This window comes from Camelina sativa, chromosome 9, assembly GCF_030686135.1.
Source record: "Camelina sativa cultivar CO46 ecotype springtype chromosome 9, ASM3068613v1".
In the NCBI taxonomy this organism is placed as follows: Eukaryota; Viridiplantae; Streptophyta; class Magnoliopsida; order Brassicales; family Brassicaceae; genus Camelina; species Camelina sativa.
Genome location: NC_141888.1, coordinates 22,892,551 through 22,916,036, shown reverse-complemented (window position 1 = coordinate 22,916,036; position 23,486 = coordinate 22,892,551). Strand labels below are relative to the sequence as shown.

The window sequence follows — 23,486 nt, the reverse complement described above, 5'->3', positions numbered from 1 at the left end:
TGCTCGTGCCATGGCAGAGGAGACTGCGGCTTATGAACGGTGGGAGCAAGTTGCTATATTGGAGGAGAACTATCTTAAGCAGCGTTCCAAATTGCATTGGTTGCAGGTAGGGGATCAGAACAACAAAACATTTCATTGCGCTGTTCTTAAGTGACAAGGAAACAATTTGATTAGGGAGATCAAGCTCCGGGATGGTTCGCTTACTAAATAAGAAGACGCAATCAAAACAGAGGCTGAGCGGTTTTTCCGGGAGTTTCTGCAGTTGATACCAGATGACTATGAGGAGGTTTCTATGGAGGACCTACAACGATTGTTATCCTTCCGCTGTTCTGATATAGATAAACTTATGCTTACACACACTGTTAAAGCTGAGGAGGTCAAGAAAGTGTTGTTTGCCTAATGACAAGTCTCCTGGTCCGGATGGTTATACAGCTGAGTTCTATAAAATGGCTTGGGAGTTTGTGGGAAGCGAGTTTGTCCTGGCTGTGTAGTCGTTTTTTGTGAAAGGTTTTTTGCCCAAGGGTGTTAACTCCACAATCTTGGCTCTTCTTCCCACAAAATCAGATGCCAGTGAGATGAAGGACTATCGACCAATATCATGCTGCAATGTGTTGTACAAGGTCATTTAAACATACTAGCTAATCGGCTGAAGTTAGTCCTCCCCAAGTTTATTGCTGGTAGCCAGTCTGCTTTTGTCAAAAACCGGTTGCTCATATAGTATGTTTTGCTTGCCATAGAATTAGTGAAGGATTATCATAAAGACTTTGTTTCTTAACCCTGTGCTATTAAAGTTGACATCTCCAAGGCTTTTGATTCAGTTCAGTGGAATTTCTCGCGGCACGCTCTTGAGGCACTTCCCTCTGCAATTTATCCACTGGATAATGCTTTGCATCACTACCCCTTCATTCTCTGTACAAGTTAATGGTGAATTAGCCGGTTTTTTTTACCAGTAAGTGGGGTTTACGGCAAGGATGCTCTCTTTTGCCTTATTTATTTTTCATAGTTATGGATGTGCTATCTAAGAAGCTGGACAAAGCTGCCGGTTCACGCCAGTTTGGGTACCATCCTCGCTGTAAAAACTATTGGTCTAACCCATCTTAGCTTCGCCGACGATCTTTTGATCTTCTTAGATGGTAAGGTGCGTTCCATAGACGGTATTGTGCAAGTATTCGATGAGTTTGCAAAGTGGTGAGGGCTAAGAACAAACATGGAAAAGACGACAATTTATTTAGCATGACTCTCGGATGCTGTCCAACAAGAGATATCCGGTTGGTTCTCTTTTGCTGTGGGTGCTCCACCGGTCCGATACTTAGGACTCCCCCTTGTCACTAAACGACTTACCTCCACTGATTACCTTCCACTGATTGAGCAAATAAAAACAAAAATATGCTCATGGCATGCACGTTTTCTATCCTATGATGGGCGCCTCAATCTAATCACGCCGGTCCTATGGAGTGTATGCAATTTTTGGATGGCTGCGTACCGTCTCCCACGGGAATGTATAAGGTCGGTGGAGAAGCTTTGTTCAGCTTATTTGTGGTCTGGTGCGGATCTTAACACTAATAAAGCAAAAGTAGCTGGGGTGGATGTTTGCAAGCCAAAGTGTGAGGGAGGTTTAGGCCTGAAATCAGCTCCTTGCCATCTAGCTTGGCGGTGATACGCGATATGTAGATGGTCTGGCAATTTGGCTTGCCTCAAGATTTACTTCACAATGAATAATCTCTCCTCTGTTCTGTATCAGTTTCTAAAGAAACATTGCACCTGATGTAAAAACGCTATTTTCTTTTTGAAATCTAATTTAACATTTGTTTTCAAAAAAAAAAAAAATGGTCATCTTTGGAAGATTGTGAAATTTTCATATATTTAAGAGCTTTGATCAGTAAATATTAAGAGCTTGATGTTGCAAATTTTTCAAAGTAGATGTTTTTTTCTTTGGTGCAAATAAAAAAAATTATTGGAAAAAGAGGAAATGACTCCATGTCGTAATTCATACCCAATTTATCTATAGTTCCTCACAAGTCACAACGTCTCTTAGTTAAAGAACTGAGGAATACATGAAATTGTATCCAAACCCGCCCTTTGATGCAATAATTGCAATCATAAGTGTTTTGGGCGCAATAATGTCAGTCTTGCAGCCATTGGCATTACTGTTTCGAGCGTCTATCCCATGGACGGGAGAGGGAGACAAGCCTCCCTCAACTTATTAAATAAAGAAAAAATTATATGTGAACACACCGTAACTGCATCACTCCACTGGCATCATCTAAAGCAATTTGGTTCACAACATCTGGTCGGTCTTCAAACATATGGAATCCTAACGGAAGAGAAAAAACATAGTTAGCTATCCATTTATACACAGACCGTAGTAAATTCCCAACAACTCCGCAAGCGGTGCCGAACAAATACCAATGTTTAAAGCAAAATCTCCCTTCCAGTTACCATTCCCATCCTGCAGTACTCCACCAGCTGAAGCTTTCCCTGGGTTTTCATAAATGACGCTCCATCTGTATTTAATTTTAACCAGCCACCACCAGGTGGTACCCAACCAATCAACTGCTCTTCTCGGACCACACCATTTGCAAGAATCCGACAATGCACATAGGCGCTTGCCACTTCCTTGGATAAGTCCTTAAGAAATATGACTCGGTCCCTACATTTTTCATTGGAAGAAAAAACATTACCACACCGCCATTTTTGTAATGCCCGTGAACCAAAATCCCAGTTTGGGATGTGCATCGATCGATGCAGGTGATGCATCGGTCGATGCAAAGTCTGTTTTTGCGGGACAACTTAAGTGAAACGCTTGTTTGGCTGCGTATTGGGTTTTGGAAATCATAGGGGTTGTGTATAAAAGGGAAACTCGACGTGTTAGTGTGGGTTTTAGCCATTGTCGTTTTTGGAAGTTGAGAGAAAGAGAGATCTTTGTAAAATCATTCTGTGAGTCTTTTGTGCCTATTTCTGGAGGGATCTATCTGTGGGAAGGGAGATCTGAACGTGGAGTGACGTTTGGAGGCTTCTAGAAGTAAATTCATTGTGTTGTGATTGTGTTTATGTGTTGTTGGAACCTTGTATAGAAGTATTCTAGGTTGTTGGATAGAATGGTTAGGAATGATATCATGTTGATGTTTTATCGAACTTTATTATATTTATATGGATTCTGTTGTGCATGTTATTGGTATTATGACTGGTTAGTGAGGTTTATGTAGTTGGTTTAGTTAAGTAGTATGAGATGCTTAATAATATATTATTAAAAAAGATACGGGTCAGGTTGTTTCAATTTCCACCCCCACCATACGACCAAAGCAAAGGTTATCAGCCACAGACAACCATTCTCACCCCCTCCTTCCTCCAAGTTCCCATAAATCCAAAGGTTGTCGGCAAAGAAATGATGTATCCCCCAAGTTCCCATAAATCCAAATGTTATTACCAAACAACGCCACACTCCTGCCATCCCAAGACAGTCTCTAAGAACATGAATGATAGTCTCATCTCCACTCTTGCATACCTTACACAAGCCCGAGTCACTTAGATGTCTTCGGTGTCTCCCAACCTCTGTCATTATCACCAGATGTACAACTAATCAAAGGAAACATTAGACGCGTTCTGGCGCTAGTACCTTCCAAACACGTTCAAAGTGTTTCCCCATCCAAGGTTTTGGTAAATATCACAAGTAAAAAAATCACAAGAAAACTTGACTGTGAACTCACCATCTGACCTTTCTCTCCAAGACAGCCTATCTGGTGCTCCAGAGACAGTATCCAAGACTACTCCCCCAAGATTCAGCTGGATATTAGGAGAAACAAATGGACCAATCTGAGTAAACACCCAGCCCGTGCAAAGCCTCCATATATCCCGAGCACAAACCTCCACTTCACCATAAGGAAGCTCACTTGTTACCATGTCAATCAATGGCTGACTTAGAAGCCATTTATCTTTCCAAAACTGAGTAATCTTCCCATCTCTCATTACCCATCCCAACCCAGGCATAACCACTTCTCATAGTCCAGACCCAACACTAAGCCAAGTTGAAGACCTATTGCTCTTAACCTCTTCCACCGTATATTTGTGGCGCATAACTCTGGCCCAAAGACTTTTTTTTTTTTTAATCTTGGATTACTCTCCAACCTACTTTATCAAGAAATGTTTTATTCATACACTTTGCCGACCGTATGCATAGACCACCCTCCAACTTAGGCGTGCATACTCGATCCCAAGCAATAAGATGCAGCTTTCGTTTTTCTGTCGTGCTCCCATACAGAAAAGACCTCGAAATACGATCTAAACTATCCAACATTGAAGATGGTAAACTGATTGTGCTCATAGTGTGAATAAGGATTGAGGAGAGGACTGCTTTTGTTAAAGTAAGTCTTCCAGCAAAACTTAGAAAACGATCCTTCCAACCTGACAATCATGAATTTACCTTGTGAACAACATCCTCAAAAGTCTCTTTATTTATCCTTTTATACGGCATCCCTAGATACTTCTGAAGATCATGCATGTGTTACCTGAATACCACTCTCACCACTTATCTGCGTGGCCAAGTGTCGGTGAACATTCTTGGAGAAAAAAATCTTGGATTTCTCCAAGCTCACTTTCTGGCCTGAAGCAATACAAAACTTCTCTAACACCTTTTGAATTACGCTTACTTGTGCCACTGATGTTTCTGCAAAAAGTATGATATCATTCGCAAGACAGATATGAGATAATTTGGGTCCTCCTTGTGATAAAGTTATTGGTTTCCACTCTTTCGTGGCAAACGCTAAATCTATCTGGTGACACAACCTCTCCAAACACAAAAAAACATGTACACAGATAAAGGATCGCCCTGTCTCAGTCCCGTTAACGGCTTAAAAGATTTTCTTCTTTCCCCGTTCCATAAAATATTCATTGAAGGATCCATAATACACTACATTATCCAACCAATCCACTTCTCCGGTAGCAGTGAAGCTCTAAGCGTGGCTTTCAAAAATTCCCAGTGAATACGATCATACGCCTTCTCAAGATCCAACTTCAACAACATCAATCACTTTCTTCACTTCTTATGCCTCATGGAATGAACCGCCTCTTTAACCACAAGAATATTATCTGTACTCAATCTCCCTGGAATAAAACTTGATTGCGCTGGCCCTATCAGTAGCGACGTCACTTGTTTAAGCCTTATCACCATAGCCTTTGTAATTGTTTTAAATAAAATATTACATAAGCTTATTGGTCGAAACTGTGTTATGCTCTTTGATTTTCAACCTTAGCTATTAACACTACTAGCGCATCATTTTTCTCACTTGGTAATATACTCGACTCAAAGAAATCCAACACAAACTTTGACATAGAACCCCCAACCACATCCCAACAGTGCTGATAGAAACCTTGCTAAAAATTATCTGGTCCTAGAGCCTTAAATTGTCTCATACTCCTGATCGATCCCTTGACTTCTGCTTTAGTAAAAGGTTTATTTAAAGCATCCAATAGACTCACAAACCCCACATGCAGAAGTCCTGCAACTAGCAGGTCCACATCATTCATAGATTATAGACGTTTGTAATACTCTACAACTGACTTCTCTAGCTCTTCCAAAATTCGTCAACCAATGTCCCTTATCATCTTTAAGACATTCAATACAATACCTTCTTCTTTTGATAATAGTATAAGTATGAAAATATTGAGTATTCCCATCACCCAGTGCAATCCATTTCTCCAACACCTTCTGAAACCAAATCAACTCTTCTTGTTCAAGGACCACATCCAAAACCTTGATAAGAACCTCTTCATTCCTCAGCAAATCATCTGTTTGTCTCACCTCTAACTCATCATGGACAATCTTAATCTCTGAGACTAAATGCTCTTTACGTTGATGGACGTTGCCAAAAACCTCCCTATTCCATTTTTTAAGCCTCACCCAAAGTCTATTCAACGCTTCTGGCGTACTGATATCACTCCTCCACGACTACGATAATAGCTCCTTATAGTTCTCATGTTTTAACCATGCCGCTTCAAAACAAAACGACCTTCTACGCGGGGCACCTCTTCCCTCAGGACACAATTGAACATACAAAGGAGCATGATATGGCGAAAGGAAGGACAAATGCTTAACTATAACTTCTTGCCACTTCAACCGCGCATGAGCACAACACAAAACTCTGTCCAAACATTTAGCCATAAAAGTTCATTCCTCGCAACCTCTTCTCCAAGTAAATTGATTACCTTGAAAACTCATATCAATTAGTGGGAGTTCACTACACCACTCCCCAAAAGCTAGAGAATCCGGTGACAGTCTTCCATTACACCAGTCCTCTTATTCAACTTAAGATTGTGTTAAAATCTCCTCCTATAATCAAAGGACCATTCAAACCCTGAATCACCTTGCTAGCTCACTCCACTGCCCACTACGTCGACTCACTAAAGGGGCAGCATAAACAACAATCTAGTGCATCACCTCTATCCCATTCGTTACTGAAGCGTGGATAAATTGATCTCATCAATGCTCCTCGATGACCAGCAACCCCACAGTCGATCTCCAAAGCAGCCAAATGCCCTTACTCTGGCCCGTTGCGTCAACTTTAAACGAGTTATCAAAAGCGACAAAAATTTCGATCCGCATTCACTCCACCAACAAGCATCTCAAATACGGTTAAGACATCTGTACTGAGTTTTTTTAACATATACCGAATTGCTCTATGAAAATTGGGTTTATTAGCCCCCGAGAATTCCATAACAATGCATTCATCATGACTAACAAAATAAAGCTCTGAAACGTAGGGGAAACCCGTTATGCATCCGCCATGGCCATCATTTCCTCTGGTGGATTCTCTTCCAAAACAATCTCCTGATCCCACTATTCTCTACAGGTCGATTACCAATCAACAGTCGATTCTCCACCGACAAAGTCTGACCACTGACAAAAGCTCCTCATGGTCTCCCCTAGACTCCGTTCTCCAGATGAAAGCGTTTCACCAACTCCGAAAGACCCATATCCCCACGAGAAGGACCAAACACCAAACCAAGCGTGGGCCTATTTACTGAATTGTGCTTCAATTTAGGCCCATTAATCACATTGGACTTATTACCAGGAGCCCATTTAGGTTTCACTCCAGCGCATGGCCCACCATTACCTTTGTCCAAACTTTTCCTTTTTACTTCGACACCACTCTTACCAAAACCCTTCTAACTCTTACCAAAACCCTTCTAATTCATATTACTAGGGGTAGGCGTTCGGTTTTTCGGTTTGGTTTCGGTTCGGTTTTTTCGGTTTACGGTTTTTTCGGTTTTATAAAAATCAAACCATAAAGAAACCATATGTAATTCGGTTTGGTTACGGTTCGGTTTTTTCGGTTTATGGTTTTTCGGTTTTAACAAAAATGAAACCATATAAAAAGAGAATTTTAACAGATCTACCATAATCTATTCAGTTTCTTTTAAAAAATACCACATTGGATTGAACCTTTTCCAGACTACCATAAGACCAAAGTTAAATGACTAAAGTATCCTTAACTAAAGCAACCAAAGCTTTCTTTTCTTTTGTAATAAAAAAACCAAACGCTGACATACAATATTGTGATGTCATTACAATTGTTTTAATATTAAATTAAAGTAAAGATAAAAATGAGCGAGAAATCTAAATTGGCTTGCCCTTTCATCTTCTTCCACCTTTTTTAATACTTCTAACTACAGTTTATCGTTCATCTTTTTCATAATTATCAGATTTTAAAATATAATTTTTTATAGTTTTGCAAACCTCAGTTAATCTCTGTCTCCATTTTTGGCTACTTAGATATCATTGTCAAATCTCTGATCCTTATTTGTAGTTGCCATATTTTTCAAAGTGTATGTGGCCTAATTAATACACAAGATGACCTTAACCTCATAATTATAGCAAACCGTTCGTCCCTTCATTCTAGAAGTAAGGTTTCATCTTACATCTCTGAAATTTTGAGAACCAATTATGTTTGTCTATGAAGAAAAATGTTCCTAATTTTTTGTCTATTGTAAAACTTGTCCACCGAATAATTTTAAGTTGTCTACTATGTATATGTTGTCTATGGCAAGAGCATGAGCTGTCATTTAATACATGTCCACATAAGAACACATCTAAACTTGTCTATAACGTAAATAAATTGTTGTCTACGAAATGATTGATTGGCTATGTATTGCGAAGTCCACACATATTGAGCAAGTTTATTATTGTCTTCCCACGTAAAATAAAATGTTATTTACAAGGATATTTAGCTAAACTTGTCCAAGTATATAGAAATAGACAACATTGGCAATTTTCAGTGGACAATAATGATTATCCAAACCTATTGGACAAGTTTAATATTAACCTTCCTATATATTTAAACTGATTTTTATTATGAAATTTTTAATTAACTTGTCTACGAGATGTGAGAATGGACAACATTGTTTGTCCATTGAATATATTAAATATTGATAACTTAGTTACGTAATTGGTATATATATTGTAAATCAATGTTTATTAAAAATATATTAATACTTGACTTTAGAATAAAGAAAAAAAAGAATCCACATTTATTGTCTATTATGTTCTATCACATCATCCATCAAATGTGTATATATTTTTATATTAGATAAGGGTAAAATCGTCTATTGTTTACTCTGCAAAAGCTGAACTATGGTAGTTTTGGAAAGGTTTATAGAATGTGGTATTTGAGAAAAGTTTGTTATAAAATGTGGTAGATTCCACAAAATTCCCATATAAAAACCATATGTATTACGGTTTGGTTCAGTTTCGGTTTGGTTTCGGTTTTTAACGGTTATTCAATGCTTTGAAAAAATAGATAGTTGATACATAACTACAAAATAAACACAAAAGTAAAACTTAAACATAATTCAAAAAATAGAATCCAAATTTAGTTTTGTAATGTAAAGCAAGTTCTTAAATGAAATTTAAACTTTTAAAAAGTAAAAGGCTATTGAAAATAAAACTAGAAAAAAACCAAAAAAACAAAGCCAGAAGAAAAAACCAGAAAAAAAAGCCATAAAAAAAACTTGTAGTATCGTGTCAATGACTCAATTCTTCATCACTCATCACCCACGATTATTGGCATCTTCATGCTGCTTATGAATCTCTGAAAAAAAAACAGAAAATAAATTTGACATCTAGAAATATTTATGTAAGATCTAAATACTTTACTTGTAGTTTAAACCTATAAAAGAATCATGGACACATACCTTCGTGTAAAGAATCCATAAATTCAGTTTCTTCTAGCATTTTCTGAATGTCAACACAAGTATCAGAAGAATAAGATGATGTTTTTAGCCAATTTTGCAATAAAATTAGCGTTTCAACCATAAACGGAGTTAATGAACTCCTATATGGGTCTAAGATGCGATCTCCGGTGCTAAAAACAGATTCCGATGAAACATTTGAAACAGGAAACGCAAGCACATCCCTCGCCACTTCTGCTAATGTCGGGAACTTAAAGCTATTAGTCTTCTACCATGATAGTATATCAAAGGGTAGTCCAAGAGGGTTATCTTTCACTGTTTCAACATTTTCCATCAGATATATGCTCAATTCAATGGCTACCACTTCATCATTTTTCTTCTGTATATGACTATAGAGAGTAAACATCATCGAACGAGACTTACGACTACTCTCACAAGAAACCACTGGCTCGACCACACTTCTATCTTGTGACACACTTGAAGATTCATTCATTTTCTTAGTACGAAAGCTACTATAGGTCTCAAACAACTTTCCCAACAAAGCCGTGACTTCTTTTTTCAACCTTTCTGTAATTATACTTCCTTTTCCATACTTATCCTCAAAACAAATTGTCACAAATTCCATTTTGCAGCGTGGATCTAGAACACTCGCAATAATCAACATTTTGTTTATCTTCTCAAGACCATCCCAATACTTATCAAACTTCTCTTTCATTGGAGCTACCATGGTCCTCACGTCTCGATCTTCACTGTTTTCCATTGCTGTTAAGTTTGCCTCAATAGTGCAGATCTCATCATAACATGTATTAGACGTCACCTTTGAATATGCAGAAAAAACCAAAGTTGATTGGTTAAAACCCTCCAAGAAACCTACCAATCGAGTAACATCATCCCAATCTACAGATGTTGGCGGTCCTTGTGTTTTCACTCCATTATCTTCTTCTTGGAAATAAGCATCATAAGGTCGATCTTCAAATCCCAGCTTATCAAAGGTAGATCGATACTTGAGAGCGCTATCCAACATTAGATATGTAGAGTTCCACCTTGTTGTACAATCCAGAGGCAAACTACCTCTACTAACTTTCTTGTCTAAGCCCAAACGCATATGAAATGACTGAAATCGTTTATCAGAAGATCTCACATACTTCACTGCATTCCTGATTGCTACGACACTCTTATTTATTCTAGTCAACCCATCTCTCACAATCAAATTCAATATGTGAGCAGCACACCTTACATGCATAAAGTCTCCTCCGAGTATTAGTGATTCATCTCCTGAAAAGTTCACGTTCTCCTTTAAATGCTTAATACCAGAATCATTTGCAGAAGCGTTATCAACCGTGACTGTAAATATTTTCTGAATACCCCATTCATCCAAACAACTCACTAATTGATTCCCAATTGTCTCTCCTCTATGATTAGAGATAGGCTTAAAACTGATGACCTTTCTATGCAAAAACCAATTCACATCAATGAAATGAGCAGTAACCACCATATAGCTGACACTAGTAGTTGGGGCTGTCCATATATCTGTAGCTAGACAAACTCTCTGCTTATACTCACTGAAAAAGCTCATTAACATAGCTTTTTCTCGGTAGTACAGCTCGACAATATCTCTAGTTATTGATCTTCGAGAAGGAATATTAAACTGAGGTATAGCTGCATTGCAAAAGTTCCTAAACCCAACCTTTTCTACGAAACTAAAAGGTAACTCATCCAACACAATCATTTTCGCTACTGCACTCCTACAGGCAATTGGACAATATTTCACAACAGCTAAACCACCTGATTCGTTTTCAGCTAAGTGTTTTTGATTTTCAGCTTCAAGAAAATTCTTGTATGCCTTACAAATATTTCGGTGGCTACGTAGTGTACTAGTCCCATTAGAAGCTTTCCACTTAAACATAACACTACAAAAGTTACACTTACAACCATCGGGGGGACCTTTGTAAAGCAGCTCCAAACATCTGAACGGTGACTACTCTGTTTTTTTACGGCTGGGGAAGGATCATCAATATCGGTTGCTTTCCTTTTTTCAGTGAGATTAGGATTTTGACTTGAATCTGCCATCTACGATTTATTTTTATAATGGATGATCAGTTGAAAATTTTATTAATAACATATAAAAAAACAGAGAGAACAAAGAAAAACCTGTGGGACTCGAGTTGCAGACTTGCAGGGGAGGAGACGTACGTAATGGGAACAAAGACAATTAGGGGTGAGTAGACAATGACCACAAGTAATTATGAATATATATAGGTTAGGGAATAGAGATTTTAGGTTAGGGTTTTGTAATTCGATAGATTATTAGGTGTTTAATAACTATAAGCCCAATAAAGAAAAAAATATTGATATTGTTATACAATATAAATTTATAAGTTGGAGAAACTAAATAACTAATTATATCTAATTATTCTAAATCTTTATAAAAAAACCAAAAAAACCATTCGGTTTTACGGTTTTTAACCAGACCAAACTTAAACCAAATGTTTAATTAAAATGAAAACCAAACAGTTTTTTAGACTTAACCATAACCAAACCAAACCTTTTATTTCGGTTCGGTTCGGTTCGGTTTTTCGGATTTCGGTTTTTTTGCCCACCCCTACATATTACCAGAATTTTGCTTTATTCCCCTCTGAAGAATCAACTACTTCCATCATGTAGCAGTTGCCATATTCTTTTCCAAACCACCAAATTTCTTTGATATCATAATATTCTTTGAGATCTCCTGCAGATTTCCTCCCAAATTTACATCGGATCCACCAGCGGCAAAGGCAATCATATTCGTCGGTTTTTTATACTTTTCCTCGACCGTCCAACTACTATAAAACCATCCCCCGATTGTTGGACCTTCCTCGCCCCCTCTAAGGGAGTGACCTGTGTCACATCCTTAACCTTATCAGCCACCACTTTAGGGCATATATGCATCAAGTGTCCATACAAACCACATGACAAATAAATATTGGACAACCCCTCGTATGACCCAAAATACCTATCATTATTAATCATAAATGTTCCTTTTAATGGCTTTGCAAGATTAACATCCACGCAAACTCTCGAAAAATGAGCTCTTTCAAAATTCAAAGTATTCTAATCAACTCGAATTGGGTTCCCCAAACCTCTTACAATCCCCATTAGAATCGATCTATGATAGAAATTAATCGGAATATCTGAGATTCAAACCCACACTAGAGTTGTAACTATCATATCCCTTAGAGGGTCAAAATCCGGAAACCAAGCTTGCACCATCAGATGACTCCCAAACGATCTCCATGGTTCCCCTGTCAACACAGCAAAATACTCCGCCTTTAACTCAAACCTTACCAAGAAAAACTGTCTAGGGAGATCCATCACAGACATAGCACCTTTGGGCTTCCAAATCTCATTAAGATCCATAAACCATTCATAGCATCCAAAAGTTCCTGCTCGATAATGATCTCCAGCTCTTCTTCTTCCCCGTTCGGGAAAGTCAAGTGCACCCTCTGTGTAACAAAAGCATCATCCACAATCGTCTCTGGGAGCGGTCTCCCCTCTACACTACCACTAGTCAGCTGACGCACTAAAAGATTCGAGACATCTAGAGGGTCCCCTGGAAGCTGACCTTTCTAACTGATGTCCATCACAGTTGCGTCTAGCCCACCGACATTTGGTCTCTCCAAGTCGCCCATTCCTTAGGATGGGTGTTCCTTTTAGCGGTTGTACTAATCGGGCTTTGTTTATTCGCTAGGCCGAGCATTTCCTACTTGGTTAGACAATTTTTGGTTTAAATCCAAGCTAATTGGGTGGTACTAAACTACTATTCTACCGTGGTTATCACATAATTAGATATCATTTATGTCAAATCTCGCTAGTTACATACAAGTCTTTATTCATTGAACTATTGATTTGTCGAAATACTTACATCGTATACCAACCCTTTAGTTGCACCAAGCATCTTTTCACTCTATCTTCAAGTGGTTAGCCAAATTGTTAGTGATTTGCAAGGAGAAATATCCTTGCAAATTGTGAGGCATTTGTGAGGGACAAAAGTTCCTCGCAAAATTCATGAGGGATTTACGATGTTTGCAATTTGCTAGACGAGCTTTGCGAGGAATCGTAGTATCTCGCTAATCTCTTGCGATTGTTGATTTGCGAGGAATTTGCGATGATTTCTTCCATCGCAAATCATGTGTTTTCTTGTAGTGTTAGATATTGTTTTGAAGTTTAAATAAATCGTATACCAACTCATTGGACTTTGTTGGACTAATTGCACCAAATCCGGTGAACCACTTCTGAGGAAATTTTGTTATATTTGGATACTACTATAAAGTAAAGATTCATGACATCTTAATTATTATTTAAAACTCCAAAACAATACCTAATTTGGCTAACCACTCGAAGACAGAGTGAAAAGATGCTAAATATTACATTACGTAGCAATTTCTACAGAAATAGTAAAGCTGGTGAACTTCATGTAACATAAAGATGATCAAGCTTAATCTTGCAAAAATTGTTGTGGTTTATTGTCCAAATAATTAACAATTTTTGTACTTGGTTAGCCAATTTTTGGTTAGACAATTTTTATCAAATCAAGTTTAATCCCTCGTAAATTTTGCGAGGAACTTTTGTCCCTCGCAAATGCCTCGCAATTTGCAAGATATTTCTCCTCGAAAATCACTAACAATTTGGCTAACCACTTGAAGATAGAGTGAAAAGATACTTGGTGCAACTAAAGGGTTGGTATACGATGTAAGTATTTCGACGAATCAATAGTTCAGTGAATAAAAACTTGTATGTAACTAGCGAGATTTGACATAAATGATGTCTAATTATGCGATAACCACGGTAGAATAGTAGTTTAGTACCACCCAATTAGCTTGGATTTAAACCAAAAATTGTCTAACCAAGTAGGAAGTGTCTAACCAAAATTGTCTAACCAAAAATTGTCTAACCATGTACAAAAATTGTCTAACCAACAATTCAACCTTAATTAAAACTCAGTTTCTTTCAAAATGAAATGATATCTTTTAACAGTTTTGTAGTTAAACATTCCATCTACTAGCAAAAGAAGTCTTACTACAAACATGACCAAAACAAAAAGTTTAATAAACAGAAATAAAATATTTCTCGCACTTTATACTAAACTCTATGTAGTAGTAGTATACAATAGCCCTGAGACATACTATCCGAGATCCGGAATCCGATCCGCTATCTGCTCTAATCCGCTCCAAAAGCCCGGATATCCGGTAAACCGGATCCGGATTCGGATAGTGAAATTAGGGATCCGGGCGGATCCGGATACGGATCCTGATAGTTAGAAAATTTAAAACCGGATATCCGGATCCAAGATATATTAATCTTATATATATATAATACATATTGGACTTACTTTACTTACTCAAATAGTTGGGCCTGTTATAAAAAAAGTCCAAATACATAAAAAAGAAACGTGAAACAAACCTAGAGTCAATCTATTAGGGAATATTAGGGTTTCGTGAGACAACCTTCACTCGCCGCCGCTCTTTCATGTTTTTTTTTTGTTCTGTTTTTTTTCTTTTTCCTTTTACTGTAGCGATGGAAGACGATGAATAGTTGGTGAGACTCGATAAACGGCGGTTTCCACCATTGTTATTAGCGCGTCCCTCTGTTTTTTATTCCTTCTTTCAGTAGTCAGATCCGTTAAGCTCATCTTTAACGGATCCAGATATCCGCCGAATATCCAGATTTTTAACGGATCTCCGAAAACCGAATATCCGACAATTCGGATTCGGAGCCGGATGTCAAAACTATGCATCCGGTCGGAGCTGGAACGGATCCGGATACCTTCAATTTTGCCGGATATCCGGCTCTGTCTCAGGGCTAGTATTAAGAGCGTTGATTTAAAACTTTTTTTTCTTTTTCTTTTTTTTTTTTGTTTACTGTGCAAAGAAAAAGTTATTGGAAACAGGAAATTTCCAACTCACTTCCTATAACATTAGCTTTTGTTGGAATGTTGCTTTCATCACGTCATGAAAGTTAGAAGTAGTTAGCGTGTGGCACTTAGAGAAGGAAAACGACGAGCACTCAACTCTCATACACGCATATGCTACTTATTCATACACCTAACCTATATAACCAAATATATATATATACACAATGATATGTACACCAGCCAAAAAACACTTAATAAATATACAAATCTTATCTTCACAGTTACAGCCTTCGTCCACGTCATGATATGAAAATTATTGATGTTTGCATGTGTGAGGAACTTCGTTGCCAAGAAAAGAACATTCCGATCACCGAGAGAAAATAAAACCAAATAATGAATATTGTATTGGCCGGCTTTTTCGTTAGCGTGGCCCTTCAATACAATGGAAGTTTACTACTTTAAAATAAGCAAATGAGGAAAACATATTAGTTACTATTAAAAGACTAAGGTCGTCTTTGATAGATTGTCTAATTCCCAATGCTAGTGGGATTTTAATAATATTTGTCGGTCACAATGATTTCTAGTAGTCTCTTATAAATGAATATAATCGGAATGATCGAAAAATAAAATATTTGGAGATCATCTGCGCTAAGAGAGAGAGAGAGTGAGGAAATGGAGAGAAGTGTGAAGAAGGGAAGGATAGTGTTGGTTCCCCTTCCGTTACATGGACATATCACTCCAATGATGCAACTTGGTAGAGCCCTTAACTTGAAGGGCTTCTCAATTACAGTTGTTCAGATAGAGTCCAATCGAGTAAGCTCTTGGCAACACTTTTCTAGTTTTCAATTTGTCACCATACCAGAGAGCGTATCAGTTTTTCAAGATGAAGCACTCGAACCAGCCGAGTATATAATAAGGGTCAACAAAACAAACGAGGCAGGATTAAAGGACTGTATAAGTCAGTTGTTGATACAACAAGGCGATGATATTGCATGTATCATCTACGATGAGTTCATGTACGTCTGTGGAGCTGCAGTTAAGAAGTTGAAGCTTCCCAGTCTCATCTTCAGCACCCAAACTGCGATACATAAAGTTTGCTGCTATGTTTTAAGCAAAATCAATGCCAAGAAGTTCTTGATCGACATGAAAGGTATCTAAAATTACCTTATTGCATGCCATTCTGCATCCGGTCGTTGTGGTCAACATAATTTGTTTTTTGACTTTGTAGATCCTGAACTACAAAACAAGGTAGTGGAAGACTAGCATCCATTAACTTACAAAGACCTACCAACTTCAGGATTTGGGCCACTAGAAAGATATTTAGAGCTCACTAGAGAAGTAGTCAATAAAAGAACAGCTTCAGCTGTAATTATCAACACGGTTACCTGTCTAGAGAGCTCGTCTTTGACAAGGCTGCAACAAGAAATCAGAATTCCGGTGTATCCATTAGGCCCTCTATACATTACGGCTTTATCGGCGGGACCTAGTTTAAAGGAAGAGGACAGAAGCTGCATGGAATGGCTGAACAAGCAAAAAACGAGGTCAGTCATATACATTAGCTTGGGAAGCATAGTTCAAATGGAAACCAAAGAAGTGTTGGAGATGGCTTGGGGATTATCTAGCAGCAACCAGCCTTTCTTATGGGTAATCCGACCTGGCTCTATAGCAGGCTTCGAATGGATAGAGTCATTGCCAAAGGAAGTTATTAAGATGGTCTCAGAGAAAGGGTACATAGTGAAATGGGCACCACAGATAGAAGTACTTGGACATCCTGCTGTGGGAGGCTTCTGGAGCCACTGTGGATGGAACTCAATACTCGAGAGCATTGCAGAAGGAGTTCCAATGATTTGTAGGCCCTTTCAGGGCGAGCAGAAGTTGAACGCTATGTATATAGAAAGTGGTTGGAGTGTAGGGATTCATATTGAAAGTGAAGTGGAAAGAGGAGGGGTTGCGAGAGCTGTGAAGAGATTGATTGTGGATGAAGAAGGTGCAAGCATGAGGGAGAGAGCCCTCTGTTTGAAAGAGAAGCTCAAAGCCTCTACTAGAAGTGGAGGCTCCTCATACAATGCATTGAATGACCTTGTCAAGCACTTGAGTACAGATGATGAACTTCATGTATAACAAGAAATTTTATTAGTACAAACAACTCTCCAGATTCAGGAATATGAGAAGGAAGGGTCAAACTAATAAGGTAGGGTAAAAGCTAAAAAGGAAAGATTAACAGCGGAGTATTAGAAAGCTGAACATTATCCTTCTCTTCTCTGCTCTTTTCTTCCATAGTTTTTTTAACCCATCTCTTTATATCATAATGAACAAAAAAATGTATTTCTGTATATTTTGTCATGCTTTTCGATAATAAATTTATATGTAAGAATAAGTCAATAAGTTGTAACAAAAGTTATATTTAATTAAGTGAATATTTGGTAATAACTTAAAAGTCTTTGTAGCATATTGTTCTTAGAAACGAATGTTTCAATTTTTTTTTTTTCTGTTTAAAACTTTATAAATACAGTTACATAAATTGACTTTGTTCAAAAAAAAAATGGTTACTTTCTATATACTGAAAGTTAAAGGTTATAAATTTTTAGTGCATACTTATGTTTTTATAATTATTAGAAATCTTAATTAAATAAAAAAAAATTATGAAATTGTATAGAGTCAAAGTACTTCTATCCTTAAGCTCAATAAAATTTCATAGTACTTTTACTCTATACAATTTCATTTATTTTTATTTTTTATTTAATTAATATTTTTAATAATTATAAAAACATAAGTATGCATTAATTTCTTTAAAATATACTTCACTGCAAAAATAATCGTGTTGTTTAGGTGATATGTTAAGTGACTACTTTAAATGGAGAGAGAACTTCCTATTTTATATAGTACAAAAACTTAGAAGAGATTCTCAAAAATAGCACCACGATAAATTTATTTTCCAAATTTAACACAACATCTCTAAAATCCAAAAATAGCACTCAATTTCAAAATTAATCTTTTAAAATTAAATCCTAAATTCAAAATACTAAACCCTACCATTTCAAAACTATACCCTACATATAAAATTGAGCATCCAAACCTAAAAAAAAATTCTAAAAATTAATTTTAAATACTCTCTCTGTTTCCCAAAGAGTGTCATTTTGACATAATGCACACAAATTAAGAAAATTATCTAAATTTCTATTTTACCCTTTATAAATGCACTAAAAATTTTCTCTTTCTAATTAATTAGCTCAAATTATAGGGATAAAAAGAGAATTTAATCTTTAAAACTGCATTGAAAATATAAAATGACACTCTTTTTGTAACAAAGAAGATGTGTCAAAATAACACTCTTTGTGAAACAGAGGGAGTATTATAATATATTAAATAGTGCTATTTTTGGAAATTTATGGAATGTGTGCTATAATTGTCTATAAAACTTGTTTTAGTGCTATTTTAGGGTATTTGTCAAAACGTATCTTAATTTTTCAATTCATGTTTTCACATTACAAAGTAATATTTCTAGTTTTAGTTACCAGTAGTAGTTTTGTCTTCCTCTCTCTCTATATCTATACTAGATTAAGATTTTACGACCAATGTTTTACATACGATCACGTGAGTAAACAACTTTAAAAATAAATTATTTTAGAAAAAAATATGGTTAGATTTTTCTTTTATGAAAAGATAAAATGAAAGGCATCAAAAAAGAAAAAAGAAAAAAACGAACCGTAACTCTCTCTCTACCCCTTGGCGACAACAAAGGAGATCTTTAACAGTTTCATCCGTTTTTACGGACTGCCGGCGTTTGCCGGTGGTTCTTTCCTCATTTATATAGTTTTTTCTTCTTTTATTCTTAATAATTGTGATGAGAGACACACCTTCTAATCAAATTCTTTTCCGATCTATTTTCTCCTCTTGGATGGTAACAACGTTTATGATCATGTTTGCAATGGAGACAAACTCTTATCAATTTCATGTAACGCCGTTGCCAAATTCAAGATTGGAAGATTCACTCTACCGATGTCTCTTGTCCTATGTCATGTCGATCCGTTTGAAGCGTGATATATTCCTTCTGATACAGTTTATTTCCAGTGGTTTCTTTCACTGGCGTCATCTCCAGTTCTTAACCGATGAATTTTCTTCAAACATATGATTTGAAGAAATCATTTGGGTATTTGATCCGGGTATCAATAGAAAAATCTGTGTGATCGAAGAAATTGGCTTATGTGATGTTTTCCTCTGTTCAGAGACATGGTCAAGTGATGGTGATGATGGTTTCGCTGTCCCACGAACAGACTCTTCAGGTTCTACGAAAAATGAAATCGGGGTCACTATCCACAAACGATGGATATGGCGATATGAAAGAAATGATCCTGATCCATTTAAAGCAACACATCAGTGTATTTGTTTAATTAAAGTGATGCGAAAAACATTTGGGAGTTTCATCTATAAGATGTTAGCCTTTTACAAGTATACGAAGAGGAGACTTAACAGATTTTATCTGTTGCCAGTAAGGCTTCCGGTTGGAAAGCATGGTCACTTCCACTTTTTCATCGAACTTGTGTTTAATTTCCTATATTTGGTTCAATTGTTGTATTTCAATGGTTTTTATGTATCATGTAATACTTTTATGATTAATATAATTGATTAGGGCCCTGATTGGTAGGAGACTTTTAAGACTTTAAAACAAATAAAAGACTTAACAGCCAATAATTTGCCAATCAGACTTTTTTGACTTTTATTTTTTTTTTAAGTTTTGTAAGCCATTTTTCTTTTTCTCTTCCTTGTTTACTCAGATTTTTTAAAGCCTCAAATTCAGGCTTTAAAATTAAACAAATATAAAAACTTTATTTTTTTCCTCTCATTATATTTAAAATCTCTCCACAAGTTTATATATATATTTTACATGATTTTATTTTTATAAATTAATTTTCCTTATTTTATTCTCTTTCTTTTAAGATCCATTTCAATAATAATTATTTTTATTTTCATTATTATCATTAATATCATCATTTTAATAATAAAAGTAACCATTATCGATTTAAAAGTATTTGTTACCAATCAAATTTTAACAGTTAAAGTTTTTAAAGTTTCTACAGTTAAAGCATTTACAGCCAAATTCTCTACAGCTAAAATTTTAAGGTTAAAGTCTTTACAGTCATAAGTAACAGCCGTTACCAATCAGGGCCTAGATGTTAAAAAAAAAAAAAAAAGATAAAATGAAAATTTCACAAAGTGCTTGAAAAAATCTTTTGAAAGTTTCACAAAATATCGTATCTACTTGACATATGAGAATATTGGTAGCACGTCTACGTCGAGTTCCTTAAAAAAATTACCAACTGAGGACAGTGCTCATATAATATTATGAGGCCATAAAACTTGTTCAAAATATGAAAGACAAAACATCCACAAAAGTCAAGTGTCTAAGGCTTTTGATATTTAAAAGGTTACACAAGGAAAGAAAACATACATCTTCAATCTTGTCCATATTTTGAGATCCTTCAATTCGATCCTGTTGCGATGGTTGATGCGATCACGGAGTTTGTTGTGGGAAAGATAGACAACTATCTCATCGAAGAAGCATCAATGTTAATGGGAGTCAAAGACGATCTAGAGGAGCTGAAGACGGAGTTGACATGCATCCAAATTTATCTCAAGGATGTTGAAGCTCGTGACAGAGAAGATGAAAACTCAAAAGAGTGGGCACAACAGGTTTTAGACATCGCTTATGGCGTCGAGGATGTTTTGGACACCTATTTTCTGAAACTAGAAAAAAGACCACAAAGACTAGGCTTGATGAGATTGACCAACATAAGAGGCGAAAAGAACGATGCGTACAACATAGTTGATGACATCAGAACCCTGAAACGAAGAATGTTGGATCTTACTTGCAAGCGAGAGACGTATGCCATAAGAAATTTTAATGAGCATCGAGCAGTAGCGAGTACGCAAAGGGTGAAGGAGCTTCGACGTGCTCGAACAGATGATCAGGAAGAGTGTGTAGTTGGTTTTGCAGATGATGCTAAGGTTCTTTTGACAAAGCTTCTTGACGATGATGGAGATAACAAGACATATATGATCTTCATATTCGGCATGGGAGGTCTGGGAAAGACTACTCTTGCAAGAAAACTTTATAACTCCAGCGACGTGAAGGAAAAATTTGAATATCGCGTATGGACTAATGTTTCTCGAGAATGTAAAACAAGAGATATACTTATGAGAATCATAAGATCTTTGGGAGAAGAAGCATCTGAAGTAGAGCTTGAAAAGATGGCGGAGGAGGAGCTAGAATTTTACCTTCATGATATTCTACAAGAAAAAAGATATATGGTGGTGGTAGATGATATATGGGAGAGAGAAACATGGGAGAGCTTGAAGAGAGCGTTACCATACAATGATGAAGGAAGTAGAGTCATAATCACTACACGTATTAGAGCCATGGCTGAAGGCGCAGACCAGAGAGTCTACGCCCATTACCTAAGGTTCTTAACGTTTGAAGAAAGCTGGAACCTGTTTGAGCGAAAAGCATTTAGAGACATCAAAAAAGTCGATCAAGAACTGCAGAACATCGGAAAAGAAATGGTTCAAAAATGCGGTGGGTTACAGCTTAGTACAATCGTTCTTGCCGGGCTAATGTCTAGGAAGAGGCCAAACGAGTGGAATGATGTATGGGCCAGTTTGTGCATAAAGGATGACACCATTCATGTCTCCACTTTGTTTGACCTAAGCTTCAAGGAGATGGGGAACGAGTTGAAACTCTGTTTTCTTTACCTTAGCGTCTTCCCGGAGGACTATGAGATCGATGTAGAGAGATTCATACAGTTACTTGTAGCAGAAGGGTTTATACAAGTTGATGAAGAAATGATGATGGAAGATGTGGCTCGGTATTACATCGAAGAGTTGATAGACAGAAGCTTGGTTCAAGTCGTGGAAAGACAGCGAGAGAAACTGATGTTTTGTAGAGTCCATGATCTTATCAGAGAATTGGCTATCAAGAAAGCCAAAGAGCTTAACTTTGTAAATGTTTACAACGAGCAGCATTCTTCTACGACTACTTGGAGAAGGGAAGTGGTTCACCAACTTATGGACAACAACTACTTGTGCGACAGACGAGTGAACAAACATATGCGATCCTTCTTGTTCTTCGGTGAACCGAGGAGGGACATTACTTATGTTGAAACCATTACTTTGAAACTGAAGTTACTTCGAGTGCTTAATCTTGGAGGACTTCATTTTATTTGTCAAGGATATAGCCCCTGGAGTTTACCAGATGTGATTGGTGGTTTAGTCCACTTAAGGTACCTTGGGATCGCTGATACTGTTGTGAATAATTTACCAGATTTCATCTCCAGTTTACGGTTTCTACAGACACTAGATGCATCAGGCAACTGCTTCGAGCAAATGACTGATCTAAGTAAGCTCATATCACTGAGGCATGTCACTGGAAGATTCATCGGAGAATTGCTAATAGGCGACGCAGTGAACCTTCAGACCTTGAGGTCTATCTCCACCTACAGCTGGAGCAAACTAAAACATGAGTTACTCATAAATCTTCGGGACTTGGAGATCTACGAGTTCCACATATTGAGAGACCAAAGAAGAGTTCCTTTGGACTTAGTTTCCTTATCCAAACTGAAAAATCTTCGTATCTTGAAGATCGAAGTATTGAGCTTCAGCTTATTTTCCGAAGAAACAGTTCGGTTTGAACTCCTTGTAGAGTTGACACTGCATTGCAGCGTACAAAGACTTCCCATAGACATGGATATGATCTTTCCCAGTCTTGAGTCCCTGAAACTTATAGTAAATCTCCAAGAAGATCCAATGCCTGCTCTACAGAAACTGCAACGTCTAGAAGATCTGGTCTTGTATTCTTCTGGCTACCCGGGAGCGAAAATTTGCATAAAAGCACAAGGTTTTTTTCGGATGAGGAAACTTGTATTGATCATGAAAAGATTAGATGAGCTGGAGATCGAAGACGAAGCCATGCCAAGTTTGATGGAGCTAAATCTTGACAATAAAGGTGGAGCAACGAAGCTGATGATTCCGGATCGATTGCGAGCATTTATTTGAGGCTACTACACAATATCTAAAAAAATAATGGTGGAGTAACAAAGTTGACGGTTCCAGATTGATTGGAAGAGTTTGTTCTAGAGGGTATATCAACTTGTTTAATTAGCAAAAACAGAACTTGGAAAATTTCAACTTGTTTAAAGAAAGTTTCTTATGCTAATTGGATGTCACATTGTCACTTGCTTCATAATATGCAACAACCTTCATAGGAGCAAATAATCATAATACTATTGGGAAACAGAAAAAAAGATCCAAGCTTTCATTATTGCACAATGTTGTGATGAGATGGTTATTGAAGGCCTGTTGGATTACTTAGTAGTGAAGGCACATTTTGTTGCACACGTACGTCGTCCATGTATAGCAA

The 23,486-nt window shown here is 37.0% G+C and overlaps 2 protein-coding genes and 1 pseudogene across 2 annotated transcripts; all 3 read left to right on the top strand.

Moving 5' to 3' along the window:
• The first annotated feature begins 15,551 nt into the window (after positions 1–15,551).
• LOC104711135 (UDP-glycosyltransferase 76E5-like) lies at positions 15,552–17,510 on the top strand. The gene is made up of 2 exons (XM_087466665.1): positions 15,552–16,223; positions 16,302–17,510. The coding sequence occupies exons 1-2, from the start codon at positions 15,746–15,748 to the stop codon at positions 16,334–16,336; spliced, it is 513 nt and encodes a 170-aa protein (XP_087322791.1). The 5' UTR covers positions 15,552–15,745; the 3' UTR covers positions 16,337–17,510.
• Positions 16,652–17,194, top strand: LOC147938566 (UDP-glycosyltransferase 76E4 pseudogene; annotated as a pseudogene).
• Positions 17,511–20,443: 2,933 nt separating the features above from the next.
• On the top strand, positions 20,444–23,341 carry LOC104711134 (NB-ARC domain-containing disease resistance protein). Its single transcript, XM_010427814.3, has one exon. It carries the CDS (start codon positions 20,573–20,575, stop codon positions 23,120–23,122), a length of 2,550 nt encoding a protein of 849 aa, XP_010426116.1. The 5' UTR covers positions 20,444–20,572; the 3' UTR covers positions 23,123–23,341.
• Positions 23,342–23,486: the final 145 nt, after the last annotated feature.

What these genes read in the sequence shown, in the direction of transcription:
- LOC104711135 (XM_087466665.1), top strand. Translation starts at nt 15,746, where the DNA reads ATGGAGAGAAGTGTGAAGAAGGGAAGGATAGTGTTGGTTCCCCTTCCG. An exon ending in GTTCTTGATCGACATGAAAG is followed by an intron (nt 16,224 to 16,301) that starts GTATCTAAAATT and finishes TTGACTTTGTAG; the next exon opens with ATCCTGAACTACAAAACAAG.
- LOC104711134 (XM_010427814.3), top strand. Translation starts at nt 20,573, where the DNA reads ATGGTTGATGCGATCACGGAGTTTGTTGTGGGAAAGATAGACAACTAT.